At 26.7% G+C, this 22,471-nt stretch overlaps 1 protein-coding gene across 1 annotated transcript in view; it reads left to right on the top strand.

Annotated features, from left to right (window-relative positions):
• Positions 1-5,504: 5,504 nt before the first annotated feature.
• The window catches only part of LOC113791853 (uncharacterized), a 32,761-nt gene continuing 15,794 nt past the window's right edge, over positions 5,505-22,471 (top strand). The window contains exon 1 of the mRNA XM_075822118.1: positions 5,505-5,803. Coding sequence (XP_075678233.1) covers positions 5,689-5,803 — 115 coding nt within the window. The 5' untranslated portion in view covers positions 5,505-5,688. The remainder of the gene's footprint in view (positions 5,804-22,471) is intronic.

Genomic DNA, 22,471 nt, shown 5'->3' with positions numbered 1-22,471 from the left:
AAATCTATAAAGTTTAAACATAGAAATCATGATCGATGTGAAAATGTATTGAATTTTTTTGTTTTGTTTTCTGCTGACGTTTGTTTCACGATTCATAATAATTAAGCATCATTTTGATCAAATGAATAAATTTGCACTGTATACAACAATCACGAATCAATGCTTACAAAAGATTTTCATTTGTGTCTGTGTGTTTGGAAAAATAATTCGATTTTGAAAATTTTTTTCGATTCAATCGTAATCACAATTCATTGATTTTGATCATTACTGAGTGATGGCCAGAATTTTCTTTCAACCCGTTTTTCGGATCGAGATTTTTTTCACAACATTTTTGATTCAATCAAGGCTGCCAGTTTTGTTTTGTTTGACCAATAAAATTTTACATAGATTCTATTATACCGGAGGAACGATAGTTACACAGATAATTATTTATATAAAAAAAACTGCATATGACATTCGGACAATATGGGTATCAAATATTTATGGATTTTATTCTCTTGTTGTTGTTGTTTTTTTCTTCTATTATTCTTTCTGGATCATCTTCTTCTTCTTCTGTGATTTCATCTTGTTCTCGCAACAACAACAATATAAAAAAAAGTAGTAACAACAATAGTTCAATAATGTTTTTTATAACGAAAATTTGCTGAACAATAGGGATGAAAATACTCGATGATGATAATAACCAAATTGTGAATCATTGTCCCATGATGATGATGATGATGATGATGATAATAATAATGATGATTTCTGTTATTGTCATCGTAAGAATCATTCATGTGTAGCAATGCGTTCATAAAATCTTTTGCTCATTTTTTTTTCTTTAAAAAAAAGAAAAAAAACCGGCCAACAATAAGATGGACCCAAACATATTTGAATCGTATATCAAATATGAATGAAGAAATTCAAAACGAATGACGAACAATGAATGTTTGTGCATGTGTCCAATGTCCATATTGGTCACGATGTTCATCGATTTTGGAAGTATTCACTTGAGTAATTTCAATTCTTGTTCCAATTCGTATTTTAACATTTTTGGTTCACTTTTTTTCGAATGTTCTTTTTTTTGTTGCTATTGATTCATTAAAATTTGACAAATGTTTTTGAAATTCAAGAAAAAAAATTTGTTTTTTTCTTTTTGTTGTTGTTGTTGACTGTTGTCTGTTTGTAGCAATTAGGATTAGATGGATGAATACGTTGAGATAAGAAGAGTTTTGAAAAATAATGTCGTTTTCCAACAACAACAACAACAAAAATCATCTTTGATTCCATAAGAATCTCATTGTCGTTATCGTTGTTGCCAATGTTCAATTATAGTTTAGTTCATCGTTCAAGTTTTTTTACAACGAATTGAATGACAAGCCAAAAATGTCCGAAAAGATTAATTTTTTTATTTAAAACGATGATGATTTGAATCCTTAAAGTATAATTCGGTTCAATAGGTTTTCAAAATAAACCAGTGAACAAAACATTAACAAAATGAAAAGTGATGATGCCATGATCATTTCAGCAGGAAAAAGAAAATAATCAATTTTGATTTTTTTTTTTTTTGAAAAAAGTGACCAATAATGATAAATAGTTATTGAAAAAAAGTTTGTTGTTTTTTGACAACTTAGTCTTTGAAAAGAATCTATAATTAAATTTTTTTTTCTCGAAAAACAAAACAAAAAAACAAGACCAAATTTCTGACATCACTCATTATTTTCATCGGGATTGGTCCGATGGGTGGAAATAGATGATAATGTTTGCTGCTTTATCAAATGAAAATTTTTTTACGAAATACCATTCGAATCATTTTGTGTTTGTTTTTAACAGAAAAAATATATATCGATTGTCTAAATCGATAGATTCGTCATTCACTTATTTCTCCTGCCATAAATTGTTTTTGTTTTTGTTTTTTTTACTTGGTTTCCCTCCATTTTTCCTTATTTTTTTGTTTGGTTTTGTTTATTCATTCTGGATGTCCATTTGCTTTATATTCAATCAAAATTAATGAATCAAACATAAACGAATTGAATATATTTTATGTTCTTTTCAATGTCATACACGCGTATATTGACCCTGATTTCAAAAGAATACATGATGATGATATCATGATTGACATCAAATCCAAATGGTTTGATCAAACACAATGTTTATTATTCTTCCTAGAAAAATTTTTTATATGTGTTTTATGGCCTCGTTAAAAATTGACATATCCCGTTATATTATTATTGTTATAAGTTTTGTTCAATATCTAATGTTTTCACTGTTGTTAGAATGATGCTATTATGTCGGATTTTCATCTGGTTTATATATTAACCATTATCGTAATATGAATTGTTGTTCGGACAAGGTTAATAAATCAAAATTTATCCTAAAGCTTTAATGACAAATTTATCAATTTTACTCGGTATGTTTTTTGTTGTTGTTGTGGGATTATAGTCTTGAATTATCTATTTTATTTTTTTTTTTTAATTTGTTGAATCTTTAGACAAAGTTCATCAAAATATGCTACCCGAATATGCTTGATAAATTCATTGTAAGCTTACAATTTACAAGATGATTGAGGCTAAATAGTTGCAAACAAAAAAAATGTTTAATGTGATTTTGATTAAATTTTTTTTCCTGCAATGTTGTTTATGGAACACGACTTTAGTTCACTGAAAGAGAAAAAGATATTTCTACAACAACATTAACAACAAAAAGAAAAAATGACAATTTTCATCATTTTTCAGCTACCGGGTTGTGAAATAAATGATAATAATGAAAACAAAAGAATAAATTAATACTAAATCTAATAATAATAATAAAAAAGAAAAGGTATTGCTTGCAGGTATACAAAATCAAATTACACATCAAATATGTGTCTGTACATCAAATGGAACAAAACAAAAACAAAAATTGAATTAACCGTTTTTACACAAATTCCTGAAATTGCCAAAAAAATGAAATCCATATTTGTTTCGAATATATTGAAATATCCTTGTTTTTATTTGGATGAAATTCAAAAAAAACAAAAAACAAATTGAAATAAAATCAGTGCAATAGCATATTGTGATTCAAACAAAATCAAATATTTAATTGCTTTTCCCTCTCTTCCTCGCACTCATATCACACAATTCATCAACATCTAATTGAATCAATTGACTGTGTATTTTACTAGACTATTACTTTTTTTCAAAAATACATAATTTAACATAATGATAATCATTCATTGAATAGAATATTTTAGCAATAGCATCCATTTAGCAATACTTGCGTCTTGTTTTTTCTTTTTCTTTATCTATACAGAAATTATGGAAACAAAATAACATAATATAATGTGACAGACTTAATCATCATCATAACAATAACATTGTTTTGTTTTTTTTTTGGTACATTATTATTATGTAATGGGTTTGATTCGATTAAGACTTGACGATCATCATTTGTTTCCGCTATCATGATAATTATCATTGTTTGTAACGTTATCAATTGTAAAATTTTTTTTTTCTTCGGGATTCTATAGAATATGTTACATACAGAAAGAATGTTAAACGGTTACTGTTCATATATGAAAAGAAAAGTAATGGAAATGAAAATGGCCGAATCAAATTCAAATAACGGAAATTATTCAATATTTTCCCGAATGACAGAATGTTAAACTTTTTTTTCTTTTCTTTTCTTTTTCTTCTTTTTGTTATTCGTTCAATATTTTGTCATTTGAATTGTCATTTTCCACTTCAAATGATCGAAATTAAGTTTTTATTTTCCTATTATTTTTTTCCAATTTTTCTAAATGAGAAATTAATATTCTTCCCAATACTAATCATCATCTTGGTTTGTGTGTGTGTGAAAAAAAAGAAATCAGTCATTTTTTTCGAGAAAAAAAACTTTTATTCGGCATTTATGAACGATTATGGTCATTATTCATCATTGAAATTCCGAGATATCAGGAAGTTAAGATAATCAAAAAAAAATCGACTAATTGTTTAATTATTAAGACATTGAAATGGCGAAAGAAAGTTTTTTTCTGAGGATAAAAACTTGATGATTATAAATGAATTTACGAAAGTAAGAAAGAAATAAAAAAAAACTTTGTTATATCGATCCAAAGATAAATATGAATCTAAGTTTGATTCGATTTTTTTTTGTTGAATTTGGCATATTCAACAAAAATTCATCATTCATTCATGGTCAAAATTTATGGATATATCACATAAAAAAACTATATCTTCAAATTAAAACTTTTTGAAATGTTATGAATTTTAATATTTTCTTGTCTAATGTAAACCCTGTAAATAAAAATGATAATAAAAATATTGGTGGGTCGATAGTTGAAAAAATAATGATGTTGACGACAACAACGACAACCAAGAGATTTACTGAAATGAAAAACATGGGTAGATAAAAAAAATTTACGAAATTCATTGATGTGACAAATTTATTACACTCTATCTCTATCTCTATCATCATCATAGAGATTTTATAAAAACACAAATCCATGAGGATGATGTTGATGATATCATCATGTAAATCGTATGTAAAGCTCTTTGCTTTTCAAATATCGTCAGGGATTTTTCGTCTAATATTTATTATTCTTTTCAGGAATATATTGAAAGAAAAAGAAGAAAAAAAATACACACATTCGACATGATATTAAATATTTTTTGTTTTTTTTTTTTCAAATTCGAATTCAAAATACAAATCATCAATAGTATTTTGACAATGTATACAATTCAAACATTTCCAAACATTATAAGCTGTTGCTGTATTGGATGATGATTCTTTTATTCTGTTCTAATTTTCGAAATACGCATGTGTAGATCATTTTCATTTTTTTTTCTTTTTCGTAAACGGGTGCTTTTCAAATCGAATTCGTCTATGTGTCTTGGTTTTGTTTAGATTCATTCATCGTTTAACCACCGACCAGAACAGAATCCCGAAAAGATTGTCAATAATATCTTGAATCTATAGCTAATTTTTTCGGGTTTTTTTTCGTGTGCGCGTCAAACAAAAGAATGAATGAATGAATGAATGAAAGCAAAAAGAAAAATCAACAGCCTGTTTTTCTCAATTTTATCGATCTATTTTCGTATTCGCCATTGTTGTTTTTTCGTCAAAATCAGTCCAATTCATTCGGCTATTTTCACACTACTTGCTCTTAAATTAAATTAACCGGAAAAAACATGGTCAGTACATGCATATATTTGTGTTGTTCGAATCAAAATGTTAATTGAATTGCTTTTTTTGTTTTGTTTGTTTCTTATTCTTTTAGATAATTAGGAAAAACATCTAGACACAATAGGGAATTGAATTCGGTCAAACGGTTTACCGTTTCAAAATCACTGACTTTTGTTTATTTTCATTCATCGATTTTTTCGCTTTTTTCATCACTGATTTGTTTGATCTTCTTTGTTTCATCCATGTCATTTTGTTGAAGTGTTCTTTGTTTCGAATGATTGATCAAGTGAATAATAGAAGAAAGAAAAAATAATTTCCTCATTTTGTGCCCACAATCAACGATAAACTGATTATCAATTTATTTCCATCTTCTTTTATCAGGATGAAATTTTCTCAAAATCCAATATACAATGGTGATCAACAATAACCATATAGCCTAGTGCTTAATTTAAGTCGAAAAGGAAAATCTAATTTTTTTTCCTGAAACAAAACAAAAAAAATATTGATTATCCGTAACTGGTCATCATCATCATCATCATTCGTAACATGGTATTCAAATCGGATTATTACATTCCATCATCAATGATCAAAAAGATTAAATCAATACAATACTTTATGTTCGGCATAATTCCATTGTTAATTATTCATTCATTTTTGTTGGGTAAGATTTTTCAAAAAAAGAAAAAAAAACATTTTTCGTTTTAAAAATAGAAAATTCACAATGTAATTTCAATGTAAATCTTTTAATTTCTTTTATCATCTTTCATCTTGATTAATGTTTTATGATTGATTTGATTTTCATGTTCTAATTTTTGTTTGTTTGTTGCATAAAGCTCTCCTTTTTCATTTGATAATCATCATTATTTTAATGAAGCATTTCATTTTGTAATTTTTAGCTTTCATTAATTAATTTGACATCATAAATAAGATCATATTTCATATATTTTGTTGTTGTTGATGTTTGTTTGTTCGTTTTCTCTCTCTCTCTCTCTCTCTCTCTCTCATATAATTAATTAACATAAAAACACAATGACATAATGCAATTCATTTTTTGTCATTGGAATCTTTGTGCCTAGATGATAATGATACGATATGGTCGTATCATCATCATCATCATAATCATCGTCCATTATTCAAGTTTTGTTTCAAGCATACACGTGTTTTTCACCTTTTTTCTCGGTTTGTGCTGTTAAATCTATGTGTTTTTCTCGTATTTAAATTCATAAATCATCTACGATGATGATACTTGACAACAAAATCTTGAATGTCTTGAAGATACACTAGAAATTTGTTTGTGTTTGTTAATTTTTCATTTATTTTCTGTGTCCCTTGTTGTTGTTGTTGCTATCTTAATTAAAGCACATTTCATACACACACATACTGAATTCCATTAATTTCTTCGTTTTTCGATCGTTATTATCTTTGTTGTTTGTTTCAAATTAACATGTTGACTGTCAACCTTTGAAACAAAAACCAAATAATAAATGCCAACAACAACAACAACAACAAGGAATAGAATTTCTTTGTTGTTGCTCTTGAATTGAATAAGTTATTCATTCATCCATTTGATATAGCATCAGTACCAGTCATTTAACCCTCTCTCTTTTCATTTTATGGTTATTCTTGATGTTGTTTGTCTTGCTCTTTGATGATAGATATAAAATGACAAACAGAATCTTCTGTTATTAAAATAATATGCCCGAAACAATTTAATCCATTAATCAATAATGTCTACTTATCTTTTTCATTCATTTCTTTGTATAGAAAACAAAAACAAAAGTTTTCTATGGTTAAGTATTCAATCATCGGTACATCACAAAACAAACACAATAAGGGTATTTCAAATTCGATTAATACCTTGATAAGATCTTAAAACTCATGTTGTTATTGTTGTTTGTCGTTTGTTTGTCATGGTTTATAATAGCTATGGACTTTTATAATTCTGTATTGTAATTCTTAAATAGGAAAGAAAAACAAGAATTATTATTATTATTATTACTTAATTCTAGTAATAAACATAGTCATAACATCGAATGTAAATATAATAAAACTTTGATTTTGTCGTTTTATTTTTGTTTGTTTGTAGACAAGATAAAGATAAAAAGGGAGAAAAACAAAAACAAAACATTCTATAACCCACCAATAAATCGGCTATAAAACAAAAAATCCAAACAAACTGATCCTATTTTTTTGTTCTTTATCAAAAGAACAAAGAAAACTTTTGTTTTTCAAAATGTTAGCCTGATGATATATCATAATTAATGATTCATTTTGTATAATGTACACATCATTTTTTTTAAATTGCCGGTAAAAGTATTTATGTATGAATCGTTTTATTTTGTTTATATTTTGACTGTACACGGGTTATGATGATCCTTATGGAATTCTCTTTCGTCGATTTTATTTTCAAGTTTTTTTAGCATAAAAAACATGTCGATTTTATAAAAAGAAAGAATTTCTCTGTAGATTCTTGAATGAATGTCGATGATTGTTATGTTGTCAATATATATGGCTGTCGTTCATTGTTTGAATCATGTTTAAATGTGTCAACCTTTTATAACTAATCGTATCTAGTTTTTATTCTGTTCTTTCGGTATCTTTTTTTTCTTGGTTATTGATGACATTATTCTCTTTTCTGTATTCGGGTGAACAGAATATCAAATGCAAAAAAATAAACGAGAAAAAAATGGACAAATCTTTTGAACGAAAAAAGAAACATTTTTCCATCATCATCATCATGATCATTTGACAACAACGCGTTAAAATTTGTTTGTTTTCTATGACTTGGTACTTTGTCCAAAAAAATCAACATTCAAGAATGTCTTTCGATTATATTCTTACTTTCATTCATTCATTCATTCATTGTTATTGTATCTATCAAGTTGAATCACTCTATTTAAAAATGATTGATTTGAACCTATTAGTTTAACACGATCGTTTTGTTGTTGTTGTTGTTGTTCGATTTATTCACTTTTCAACAGTTTTTCAAAATGGAGTTTCCAGTTTTTTTTTGGTATACATTTTGGATTCTTCGATTCATGGGGGTTAATAATGTTGTTCACTTGATCTTTCTTTTTCCTTTTTTTCCATTCACTATTTATTATCATTATTGTTGAATATAGTTTTTTCTCCTTACATATTCTCCTTACATATTTTTAGCATTGAATATTCCATGATTCACTTGAAAACATTGGCCAAAAAAAGTTGTTCCTGATTACTTAATTCAAAAAGGTGCTAAAAAACAGAATTTGAAGAGAATATTTATTTGTTTGCAATGGAAGCAAAATAAATTTAGTTTTCAAATGTTAAATATTTCAGTTTTTTTATTTCTTATATTCTCTATCTGGATGATTCCATTTCGTTGCTGAAGACAAAATAAGACATTAATACCTCGATTTAATGATTTTTTATTTCCAAATATTTTTACCCTGAAAATAGTATACACTCGATTATTAACCAATCAAATCTCGATAAGTGTTTATAGTATGATGATGATGATGATGATGATGATGATGATGATCTATTTTTATTTTTTTGGTCCGAATTTTTTTTTCGTTTTGTGGACTAAAGTAAAACATAAAAAAAATAATGGATAAATCAAAATATTGAGAATCATCAAACAGGAAGCATGTGTGTGTGTCATGTCAGTTAATTTTTGTTGTTGTTGTTGTTATATGATTAGATAATGGAATCTATTTCTGAATCAATGAATGATCTGTTTTATGTTATAAGTTTCGAATAATGAAACAAAAAAACAAACAAACTTTCCATATTTCCTGCTGTTTGTTATCATCATCATTATTTTTTTGTTGTTGTTGTTTTGTTTTTTTTTTTGATTATGATATTAATCGAATAAAAACTTTTACCTTTTTCAGTTCATTATTCTTGTTCAATTTTGTATGATGACCATTGAATAAGAAAAAAAAATAACTTTTGTTCAACAACAACAAGAGTTATATGAAAATCTATGTAACCTATGTAGGAAAAACATTTAAAAAATGATTGATTGAAAGATTTGATGGATCGAAAATGAGACGATTAGAATGAATGAATGAAACAAAAATGTTGACAAATGTCCAAACAGAATCACCTTTCCATTCTATTTTATTCATTTGATTTTTTTCCTACTACATTTGACCATGATGATGAGAAAAAATTCATATTCTTTCAGCATTTTTTTTTCATTCAGTTATTCTGTTCATTCTCTCTTTTTTTTTGTTGTTGTCCATAGTCATCATCATCATCATTATTAAGATGTATAATGTATGTTTCTCTCTCTCGATTTCCACCATATTTTGTTTTTGTTTGTTTGTTTGTTTGAAAGCTTGTGTGTATTTAGTATAGTGTGTCGTTCCAAACGATTTACTTTGAATGAATGAAATTGAATGGACCATTTTTTTTGTTGTTGTTGTTGCTTGTTGACGATGAAAAACAACAAACGACACATTAACGATCATGTTTATTGTCTTCATTCATTCCTTTTTTTTTTGCTTTTAATATTCTCTCTCTCTCTCTCTCTCTCTCTCTCTCTCTCTCTCTCTCTCTCTCTCTCTCTCTACTTCTCTGGATTCTATCCATGTCCATGTGACCATCTTGTTTATTGTTTTTTTGTTTCGACAGGGAAAACAGGGGATAGAATTATGTATGTTGTTGTTGTTTTTCTGTGTTTTAAAACACGTGCCAAAATTAGATAAAAATTCTTTTTCCAAAGTGATTCTTTTTTAATTTTTTTCTTTTTGTTGGTCGATGATGGTAGGATTTCTGGACCTTTTAAAATAGGGAGAGAGAGGATGGGTAGAATTCTTCGTTTTTTTTTTACTTTCGTGATTTTGATTTGAAACTATTTGTGTGTGCATATAACATAACTGTCGCCCTGTCTAGGGTATTAGTTTTCAAGGCACGAATCTTTTGGAAATACAGCAAAGCAAAACAAAAACTAAATACAACAGATTTTTTTCTTTCTCTTTCTCTCTCTCTCTCTCTCTCTTGGTCTGGTGGAACCATTTTGGTTGTTGTTTTACACACAAGAAAAACAAACAAACAAATTTTGTTTTGTTTTGTTTTTTCATCACTTTATCCACTTGTGTGTGTGTGTGTTGGAAAACAACAATATTGACATTTTATAATTTTCTAATTCTGCACCCTGTGTGTATATCCCCCTAAATATACAAGTTTTTTTTTTTGGATTTTCGAAATACACTTGTCCATTTGTTTTGTTTTGTTTTGATAGTCATTTTCATTAAAGCTAATTTACTGAGATTTCAAATAGGGAAAAATAATTGATGAATAAATAAATAAATGAATGATCCAATTGTGGTGATGAAGTCTGATGATTCCTGTCATCATCATCATCATCATCATTGTCATTTTGAATTGTCTCTCGTCATTTGCTAAATCCTTTTCAACAAACAAATACAAATTCAAAAGCTTTTTGACTTCTTTTTTTGGTTTCCGGTATTTCTCATTTTTTTGTTTAGGTTTAAATTAGCTGCTTTGTTTTGTCTCTAATGCTTTTCGTTTCTAAATCTCTTTGATTTGTCGATGAAGTTTTATAATGTAGGTTACATGATGAAGATTTATTGATAAATTATTTATCCTAAATTGTATTAAAAATGAAGTATTTCTATGTTTTTTTTATAGATTAATTCTATCTGATCTGAAAATTTTTTGGATTTTTTTCATACTTGTAACGAAAATGATTTTTTATTTTGTCAATTTGAATCAGTTTCAACAATCTATACTTGTCCATCGTTTATTTGGATTTTCGGTATTAGATTCATCATTCACTGATGTTCTCGTGAATTATGAACTGATGAAATTTTGAAAATTTTTTTTAGCCCAAGAAATATAGGATTAAAATAGACAAAAAAAAAGTTCATTAAAGTGGATGCATCATTTTCAATCGTTAGTCATTTGTAAGATATTTTTTTCAATTATCTTCCAAATCATTTCATCTGTCTTTGTAGAGAATTAATCAATCTAAAATTTAGATTCTAAATGGATGAAGTATTTTTTTTTCTTCTTTTCATTTTGATTGTCGAAACAAAAAATAATCAATGTATATGGATCGATGATCAAACTATTACACAGATTACATAGATTCGGTTCATTTCAGCAAATTACATTTCCGTTCATTTAGTATTTTCATATTTCCTTTTCTTGTTTCTTTATTCGAATGATAATAATAATAATAATAATAATAAAAAGAGTTCATAGAATTTAAGGGCAATAATTCATTTCCAGATAGATGAAAATGGGTGATTCAATTTCAAACAAACTAAAAATAATACATAAAAAAGACATGGATATGTAATTTTTCTTGTTATTCTTTCATTTTTTTTTAATTTTTTCATGTCGGATTCTTTCACAATTCTTGAAATGATCTTCAAAAGCTATCTATTTTATTTCTATCCAATCGGGACATTTGGTGGTTTTATTTCCACATTCATTCATTCGTTTTTTTTTCGCTATATCTGATTCTGTTGTGAAAGCTTCTTTTTCCAGCAGCTCTATTGCCAAACTCACCGGACCGTTTCACGTTAACTCGATTGCTTTTGTCACATGGGTTATTTTTTTCTTCTTCTTCTTTCATGTATATTTGCGAAAAAAAACTGTTCTATCTTTTTGTGGTTTTCTCATTCATTTTTTTCCAGTCTTTATCCGACTAAATTCTGTATTCGTGGTTGTCGCGCGTGGTTTATTTTCGTTATTTTCGTTTTTCTTTTCCCTAATTCATTTCATTCATTGCAATTTTTCTTCTCACTTTTTTTCAAAAACTGTGAAGAAAAAAAAAGAATTTGAAATAAAATATATTCTGATGGTGTGTGTTCAGGTGACTTTCTCTCATCCAGAAAAAAATTGTGTTTAGTATCTGTTATATTCCTGTCCTGTCTGGTATATATCGTTCTGGAACAGATGATTGAGTTTCTATACTTTTCTAATGTCACAATTGTAGTTCATAGATAGATAGATAGATTTATTCACTATAATGTCTCGAATATTCTCTTTTTTTTCGGTTGGCTGTCAAAATAAACTTGGCCTACACACACATGATTCACACACGCACTTCAAGTCATACATTTTAAGATATATTTCTATGTAGAGAACAGTCAGAACAATTCAATTAGTTTGCTAATGTAGCTATTTTTTTGATCGGATCCCATTTGAACCCGAAAAAAATTCCACATCTTGAATATCAAAAAATATATTTTTCAATGTTTTTTTTCCCAATTTTATTATTATCGATATGTGGTAATATTCAACGAACCCTGAAAAAAAATCATTTTCAAATATAATATTTTTCTTTTCAATCAATTTGATTTTTGAATTTATTCATTTGATCGAGCATCATCCTTCATGTCCGTTTTTTTTCTTCTGAAAAATAGAAATGATTATCATTTCCATCATCTGATACACGGAATCTATGTGTGTATAATTTTTTTTTCTTCAAGAAATTTTATTGCTGTTAATAAGCTTCATTAATCTTTTACTTTTTTTTTCTTTTTCCATAAATGTATGCTATTGTTATCTCATTCATATCTTTGATGAATGAGTTTGCAATAATTTTTTCGTTTTAACAAAAAAAAAGGAGAAAAAAATAATATCAAATCACAAACAGAATGTTTGGAACAAAAAAAAATGAGCGATGATATAAATTAATAAATTCTCTCTCTTTCTTTCATTAAACTCATCTTTGTCTATATTTCTTTTTCTTATTATTATTGCTTTTTTATTCATTCAAACAAATATTCTTTCTGATTCCAACAAAGATTCTTTTCATTAAGAAAAAATGACATGATTTCATTCATAGAAAATGTTTTAAACATTTTCTTTTGTTCTCTGCATTTCAAAAACCAAAAAATGTTTTCAATTTTCCACATATAAGACCACTAAAAGATGTTCACCGATATTTCTGGCAATATTTCTTTTTCTTTTCTTTTATTTGCCCTTTTTATTTGATGATCAATTGATCTTTTCTTCTTTATGTCGATTTATTGTGTAATGTGATGTCGATGTGATTGTATAATGGTTTGCGATACATTCAAGACAAAGCAAAACAAAAAAATAAATAAATACTACAATCATTTCAATTTTTGCAAGTGTTTCACCTTGTTTATTCCCCTTATCACAATTTTTTTTATATATAATTTTCCGCCAAAATAGCCATTACTTTACCGAAAAAATGGAAAAGAATATATACATTGCACACATATAGGCAAAGAGAAAAAAAACATATCAATGATTCCAGATGTTTGATCATAATCTATTAATTTTTTTTTCTTTTTCTTTCACACTTCTTTCGTTTTCTTTATATCCAAAAAACAAATTTTCCGTTGTTATTATTCAATTTTTTTCGCTTATTCTACGAGTTTGTTCACATACACATACACACTTGTTATTATTATTACCAATCATCACACTATACACAAACATCTAACATTTCATTTCATTTCATTTTTTTATATTTAATATTATTATTTCAAATGTTTTTTTCTTCCTTCTACCATTGTAAAGAATGTCTAGAATTGATTATAATTCTTTCAGTGTTTTTTGTTTATGTCTTTTTGATTTGTTTGTTTGTCTGATTTTTTTTTCGTTGTTGTTGAATTGATTTGATTTTATTCAATTAGCTTTTTTTTGAAAAAAATTACTTAGTTTTTTTAGCAATTTTTACTTCAAACTTATCCTATTCTTGGCCATTATCATTTTATGTTTGAAATAATTATGAAAGGTAGTCAACGGATTTTTTGACCAATAGATTTCATATAATCATTTTAAAGTCAATGAACGTTTCTTTGATAACAATCAAATTAAAATAAATTTGTTTTTTATTCATTTTGTTTTTTTGTGCTCTATAGAGCACCAAAGAGTTAATTATTATTGAATCCAATTAGTTATTCTGATCCATTTGGGTTAACGGCGAATAATGTAATTTGACGATTGGGAGAGAAAAAAAGTGGTCCCCATTGAGTTTTTTTGGATTCGATTTTTCTTCGATTTTTATTTTTTGCTTTTGGTATTCATTTATCCAGCTAATTTCAATAAAATGAATGATTGGATTTTTTCTCATTCACTTTTTACTGACATTTGAAAAAATCATTTTTTCAATCAGAATTTTCGTTTTCAATTTTTTTTGTCTAACTATTAAATGGGAAATATCATTTTGAAGTACCAAAACATAAATTATTTGAAATTTCAATCAAATTTTTTTCTGTTTTTAAAATAAATTCCAAAATTTGGTTTTCATTTCTAATTACGAATAACAATTAATTAATTTTTTTTCAAACAAAAATCGTCCCTTGTTGAAATTGATTCGACTGATTGGTTTTCATTCGGTTGTGGTCGGTGTTTTTTTCTTTTGTCTGGTTTGAAACGAAAAAAAATCAAGAAAAAATCTATAGATTTCATTTCAATAACAAAATTCGTATTGACAGCTAAACCAATCTATGCTTTTAATCATGAGCTTTACCGAAAAAAAATCCATTGCCTTATTCTGTTTATAATATAAACATTTAAATGTTTCGTATGTTGAACCATAAACTCAAATCAAAAAGATTTTTAATCATTAAAATTGATTTATTTTTTTCGGAATTCATTATATGCGTGTGTGTATAGCATATAATGTCCATTTTATATGTATGTAAAGGGTTCAAAGTTTTTTTTTGTTTTGTTTTGTTTCTTCTTCTCCAAATGATGATGATTTTGAACTTATAATGATGATATCCAAACTATACTACGGTATCATTAAATTAAATAAAAACTGTATAATCATTTTTTTTCTGAATAACTAAAATCATGTGATTGAAATTGAGCATGAAAATGAATACGAACGAACAATGAGTGAGATGATGATAATATTTTTTGGAGTATGGTATTCATTCATTCATTTTTATTTCATCAATTATACAACGATGGTGGACAGTAGAATAAAACAAAAAAAATCTAAATCTTTACAAATGAATGAATATAGCCATCATCATGATGATGATAATAATGATGACCGCATGTTACGCTACAGTTATATCCATCTATTTCTTGCGCTTCATTGTTTCGTTACAATGTGTGTATGACAATCCTTTTTATTTTTTTTGGTAAATGAGCTCAAATTCTCGAGAATTTTTTTTTCTTCCTCTCTTTTTTATAATGAATGCGATGAAAGCACAAACAAATACATATAGTGAATCGATTGTGATCATTAATTTGATTGAGACATATTTTTTTTTTTGGCCAGCCATCCTTTCTCTAGAGTCCAATATTTTCATTTTTTTCTTCGTTTGTTGGTTGTGTGAATATCAAGTATTGTCTTATTATTATTATTATATAAATAGACAAAAAAAAACATTCAATTCTTAGTGTGATATAAAATGATATCGATAGTTTCTCTGGTTCAGCCAAAGAAACAAAAAAAACAGCAACAATGAATTAATATAAAAGTGAATTGGTTTTTTTTCCTGTTTCAAATTTGTGAACAACAACAACAACACATTTTTTTACGACAACAACAAACAATGAAATCATCAAGTAATGTGAAAACGTGTATTGAGATACCTCTCTCTCTCTCTCTTGTTTATGACATCTGGATATTTTTGTCTTTTTTAGAAGAAAGAAAATATGTTTGTCTTTTTCAAATAGAAAAAAAATTTCTATCGATATATTTGTCCTGTCAATTATCGATTTATATGACTAAATAGAATAGATAGAATCATTGATGTTAAGGTGAAGCTGTATAGAATATAATCAGTCAAGTTTGGTATATTATAAATATTTTTTTTTTCGTAAATTGAATGTTTTGAGATTCTTTTTTTTTCTCCTGTTGTTGTTGTTGTTGTTTATTTTTTTTATGTAACATTGATAGAATATTGGAAATTAATAATAATTTTTGTTGTTATCGTTGTTGTTGCTGTTATTCGTTTTTCGATACACACGAAAGAAAAAAAAACTATCATCAAATACAAGCTATAGCAACCAAATCTAAATTGATGGGCTATAATGGAAACAAAAAAAAAAACAATTACCAACAATATGTTTATGTTGAATGTTGTTCGCAAGGAAAATATAATAAAAATGAAAAAATAAAATAATATAATTTGTCGATTGACAATTGAAAATTGACTTAATCAATCACAAAACAATATACACACATTCTCCCTTGTTTTTTTTTTTTGTTTGTTGCAAACACTCCAATCGGATAATAAATAGGTAACCGGAGCAACAGAAGGATAATTTTTTTTTATTCTTGATTCTTTTAAATGATGATTATTCGAAAAAAATAGACTGGAATGATTGTTTTCTATTCTGACATACCCCAGAATAAAAAACAACAACAACAACAACATTGAACATTTAACCAACTAACCAATCAATTTCGATTGATTTTAACTTGATCTAAATTCAAAGAAAATTTTTTGATCATCATTCAAAGGTAGAATTAAAATTGGAAAAGGAATAATAATAAAAATCAATAATGAAAATTTTTTATCGAATTGGGAAAAAATTCATTGTATGAAAAACAAAAACAAGAAAAAAAAACTTTTCCTTAATTCTTTTCTTGACATTTCTTCTTTCACCATTGTTGTTGATGATGATAATGATGGCGGGTTTTTTTTCTTATTTGGCTCATTATTTTGCATTTTTGGGTAAATATTAGAATATTCTAATAACAAGTGACGTTTACAATTCTCTTCTATAACCCCTTATTTCTTTTTTTTTCTTGCTATCTCTCAATGGGCCATTTTACATGCTATGAATGTAATCATGAATTTAACCCGTAAGTTATATTCATACAAACAACTAAGAAAAAGAAAACTATGGTATTATGATTATTTTTGATTAATGCACATTAAGTCACAAATTCAACATTTGAAAATAGATTCAGTAAAAAAGAAACAGAATATGCGGTATATATTGATGATGATGATATATAATAGATTTGAATCAACTTTTATTTTGTTGCATCGCTAGAAAGACCAAAAAATTCATGTTCTTATTCGATTTGTTTTTTTTTACTTCATCGGTTGCTCTATTTGACTTTCAAATTGGTTTTTTTTTCTCTCGTTCATTTTCCCATTTTACCATGGCTTTTTTTTTTGGGTTTTATGTTACCAATTGGTTTATTTGGAGAAAAAAAATATGTGTGATAACATAAATAGAAAACAAACTAATAATAATAATAATAAGAATTACAGAAACAAAATAGTTTGGTTTATTCTTATGATGCTCATTTTTTTCTATCTTTTTTTGAATAATTGTTTCATTGCATTCACACACACACACAGACAATCATCATATTCATCAGTTGCGGTTATATTGTTTGTCTGTATTTGGAGAAAAAATTGTTACCCTTACAAATTTGGCCTATGTTGTTTATGTTTGGTTTGACTTTTTTTATTCTTGGTCTGATCTATTTGGCAATAAAAGCTATTCAAAATTAATATAAACATTTGTCTGGCCTGTCGGAATATCTACCATTGTTTATAATGTATTTAAAAATAATAAATAGTCGATAGGGCGCCATTTTTGTTTGTTTTTGCAATGAGAAAAACAAAAGATTTCATTTCAATTTGATTTTGATTTTGATTTTTCCCCAAAACGAAATTCAATCCCGATTAAATTTTTTTTGTTTTGTTTTTGTTTTGTAATTTTATTTTAAATTGTTTATTCATTCGATTCGGTTGTTTATATTCATTGATTCTGATTAGCATCCCTTTTGAAACAAAACAAAACAAAACAAAAAATAATTAATTGATTAATCGTGTTTAGTCTCATGCGATATCATCAAAATGATTATATGAAAACCCTAAGGGATTTGCCTTGAATTTTTCCGATCATCTCAATCTCGAATTTTAAAAAGTTAATCTTTTTGTTGTTGTGTAGCTACATCGAATGAGCAATATGTTCGTTGTCATCGGGTTCTGTCATTCTGAAATTCATTTATAATTGATTGATTAATTGATTAAAAATTAAGATGTACATGTCTCACTAATATATAAAGAAAATATATTTATTTATAAACTTGTGATGTCAAAGAAGATGGTCAAGACACGTGGTGTTATTGACACAATGATAATTAATTCTCAATCTTCAATGACAGCATTTGAATCGAATCGAATCGATCGATTCAAGAACATCAACATCAGACATCACAGCCAAAAACACCACAGGCAATGTCTATTTTCTTCAGCATTTTTTTTTATATTTATTTTCGGAATAGAATATTACGATTGTATAAATCTTAATGTTCAATATTCAATGAAATTGTCACGAACATTCGTCCATATTGGTCAAATCAACATTGAATTTTTGTTAATAACAAAACAGTGGGTGTGTTGGTATATGTATGTTGTTGTCGTTGTTGTTATGTTTGTTTGGGTTGTATCTATTCATTCAATGATGATGGCCATCATTGAATGAAGAAGAAAAAAAATAACATGGATTCAATCCGAATAAACGAACAAACGGCCTAACAATGGCAAACAAACAAAAAAAAATCAAAACAATTTAACTGTCATTAGCTTATTAGTTTGTTATTATTATTAGTTTGATTTTTGTTGTTCTTTCTCTGGCCATAATATTACCAATATTTAGACTTTTAGATTTTTTTTTCTTGCCTTTTCCCTTTTTTTTGTTGTTATTGTTCATAACGATTTTTTGTCTAACATATTTCATTTCCTTAATATATTTATTTCATATTTCCGTCCAAACAATTTGTCTCTATCTGGTCATTTTGCTACACTAAACAGTAGTGTGTTGTTGACACACCCGAAAATTTATTAAACACATCTTTCAATGTTTTTATGTATGTGTATATGTCATTGTATTCTTGTAAATATTACAAAACACAATGATGATTTGTTTGTTTGTTTGCTTGTATGTTATTCACATTGGAAAAAAAATCACCAATTTCATCATATTTTCGGGTGATATTTTCGGGTGAAGCTCACAATTCGACAATTTCATAAATGAAAACAAAAATAACAATCATTTGGAATCATTTTTGTTTTGATTATCATGTTATATGATGATGGCTTTTTTTTCATAATTTATATTCCGAATTGAAAATCCACAAAAACATTAGAATCGTTCTTGAATTTGCAAATTCCAATGTTGTTGTTGTTTTTTTTGAAGCTTTTATCCTAATAACTAACCAATCATAAAAACATCAACAACAAAAACATATTTGTTTTTGACCTGAAAATATAATTGTAATTACATTCAATTGATCCGTAATCAAAATGGACATTTTTTTTGTTTGTTTTGTATTCTACCTGTGTATTCTGTGCATATAATATGTATGATATGTTTGAATAATCTTTTCAAATGGAATAGTGAAGAAAAAGATTTCATTGAAAGATCATTATTTGAATTCAAATAATGATTATCATTTAATTTTCATAATATTTCAAATGATTTTCATTAGCTTAGCGATCCATTTGAATTGCACACACATGCCCATCAATCAATCTTTTATTTTTACTACTCTATCTTTATTTCTTTGAATTTCTGAAACTTCTATACTTTTAGTATTATTCTGATTTTTTTTTTTGTTTTGGGTAAATCATCTTCTTAAACATCATGATTTTTTCCTTTTTGAAACTTTTCTTCATCATCATCATTACTTTTTTTCTTATTATTATCATAATATTAGTTAACCATAGTTACAAACACCGGGGTATTTGGCAGAAATTTTGTGATAGGCAATGTTGATGATGATGATGATGGTCGATAGGATTATTATCTTGATTCTCAAATCAAACGACAAATTAACATTCAGCAACTACAAATGTTGTTGTTGTTAGTTAGTTTTTCTTCTTTATTTTTCGATTATTGTCAAATTAGAGTTTCTAATTTTATCTGATTATATTCGGCATGTTTTTTCCCCTCACTTTTTTTTATCTCATTTTTTTCTGTATAAGATCATTCATTCAATGAGTCAGTCATTGTCATCAATGAAAATCACTGTTTTTTTTTGTTTCTCATTGTTTTAGTTTACATAAGTTTGGTAATATATATTGGAACAGAATCCAATTGACTTTTTTGTTTTGCACACATAGTTTTGGCTGCTAATTACATTCCTCTGTCTTTTTTGTTTGTTGTTTTGTTTTTTGTATGAATTAGTATCACGGTGATGTGTTGTTGTCGTTTTATCTATATGGTGATTTGATATGCATTTGTCTGTGATAGTATTGAAAATGTTTGTTTGTTTCCATTCTGATTTTGGATTCCGGAATTCTACCTAAACTTTTTTCTCCTTACTTTCATTCATATAAAGTTTTTTTTTGCATGAATTTTGATCCATCATCCACATGTTACTTGGCTATTACTCCCTTTTTTTTCTTAATTTGAAATCCACATGCTGTATTACTTGTTTTTTTCTTTGATCACATCGGTGTTGGTTTGTATGTAATTTCTTTTAAAGATTTTATTTGATGCTAAATTGTATGCTAGGTAGGTAAGTGGCGAAGAAGAGTGAAAGCCAATTTAAATTTTATTCGAATTAAATTCAAATCTAAAAATGAATTCAACTAAACAAGCCATATATTTCTTGTATCTAGTTCTAAATATGACAACAACAATGACGAGAATTGGTAAGGAAACCAATGAGAAAGAGAGAGAGAGAGAGAGAGTGAGGAAAAAAATCTGGGCTCCATACATGTGGTATGAAAGATTTTGAATAAATAAAAATGTAAATTTCAAGTTGCAATTATTTATTTATCTTTCTTTCTCTCTCCTTCGCTCGCTCTATTTTCAAAATATTTTCTTATTCTATTCAGGACAGACATTTGTGAAATGAATCGTTTCTTTTTTTTCTCATATATTTAAATCGGAGAAACAGAATGTTATATTATTTTTTTTTCTGTACCAGCAATATAAATAATCATATAAAATTCGATGATATGGATCATCCGACGACATGTTATGTCATCCGAAGGATACCGTTTTCTTTTTTTTTTTTTTTTTTTTTTTTGGTACATAAAATATTGTGTGACATTCAATGTAAAAAAAAAGCTAAGGGTCTTGTCATGTGAATAGATTAATGGAGCTCATATTTTCGAATCATCAACATAGTGGTGATGATGGCGTATGGATGGATGAATGAATGAATGAAAGTGATGATAAATCTACTCATTTTTTTAGCATTTTCATATAACAATCCGCATGAAAAATTTTTAGATTTCAAAAAAATTAAAATAAAATTTCTTTTTACGGTTCAATCTCAAATTAGGAATATACACAACTTTTACTTCGAAACAAGTTTTAAGATCTGAAAATTTTTCAAATGTTCCAGATAGATTTATTTCATACTTGGTTTGTTTCGTTCTTGTTTCAGAAAAGATTATTATAAATCTATCTGTTGTTTCAACAACTCAAATGATTGAAACTTATATTTTAATTATCATGATCATTGTGAAGGTAGTAGCAGTGTATTTTGTTTCGGTGCAATTAAACAAAACAAAGAATTTCATTTTTTTTTCACGCACAATTTCCGTGACCAACTACATCAACCCCATTATGGAACAAACAAAAAAAAAGATTGATCGACATACATGATGATGATCATCATCGTTGAATCGTTCTGGATTCTATCTTCATACAAGTAGCATCAATGTATGAATAAAAATCTATGAAATATAAATGTTTGAAATGGCTAGTTTTTTAATTTAGTTAAAATCATTTTTTAGTTACTAAGTTATCGGTATGAATATATCCATAGAATCGAATTCAATTTTCTATCATTCACACTGATCATGATTACATTATAATTGTCTTATTTTTTTTAATATTTGCTATAATTGAATTTCCAAATTGCAATCAATTTGCATCAATCAAATTGATTTTCATATTTTTTCGTTGTTGTTGTTGTAGATCTATCCTTATTATTTCCGATGAAATTATTATAATAATCTTTTTTCTTATCGATATTCACACCATATTTATATGATAACTTTCAATTATAATGATCAATAAAAAGAAAAATGATGACCATTGATTTTTTTTTGATATACACTTGATAATTATGATCAGTTTTTTTTTGTTGGATGATGGTAACCCAATCACTAATCATATCTGAAACATATATCATATCATATAAAAATTAATAACAACAACTACCAATAGCAACCAATAGATAATGTGCATGTATAATTAATTAGTTTATAGCCATATATATCCGACATGCACATATAGAATTTTCGTAAAAACCAGATAGACATTCATGCATGCTTGAGTTATTCGTGACTTAATTGAATCAAATTTGGTTTGCCATTTTTGTTTTTGCTGGCCACCAATTTTTTTTTAATATCAATGTTTTTTGAATGTGTTTTTGTGGAAT

This window comes from Dermatophagoides pteronyssinus, unplaced genomic scaffold, assembly GCF_027571235.1.
Source record: "Dermatophagoides pteronyssinus isolate colony J.1.1.1.1 unplaced genomic scaffold, Derpt_VIB-CSIC_2022.12 sq0015, whole genome shotgun sequence".
NCBI lineage: Eukaryota > Metazoa > Arthropoda > Arachnida > Sarcoptiformes > Pyroglyphidae > Dermatophagoides > Dermatophagoides pteronyssinus.
Note: the sequence above shows the minus strand (reverse complement) of the source record. Positions and strands in the feature narration are given on the sequence as shown.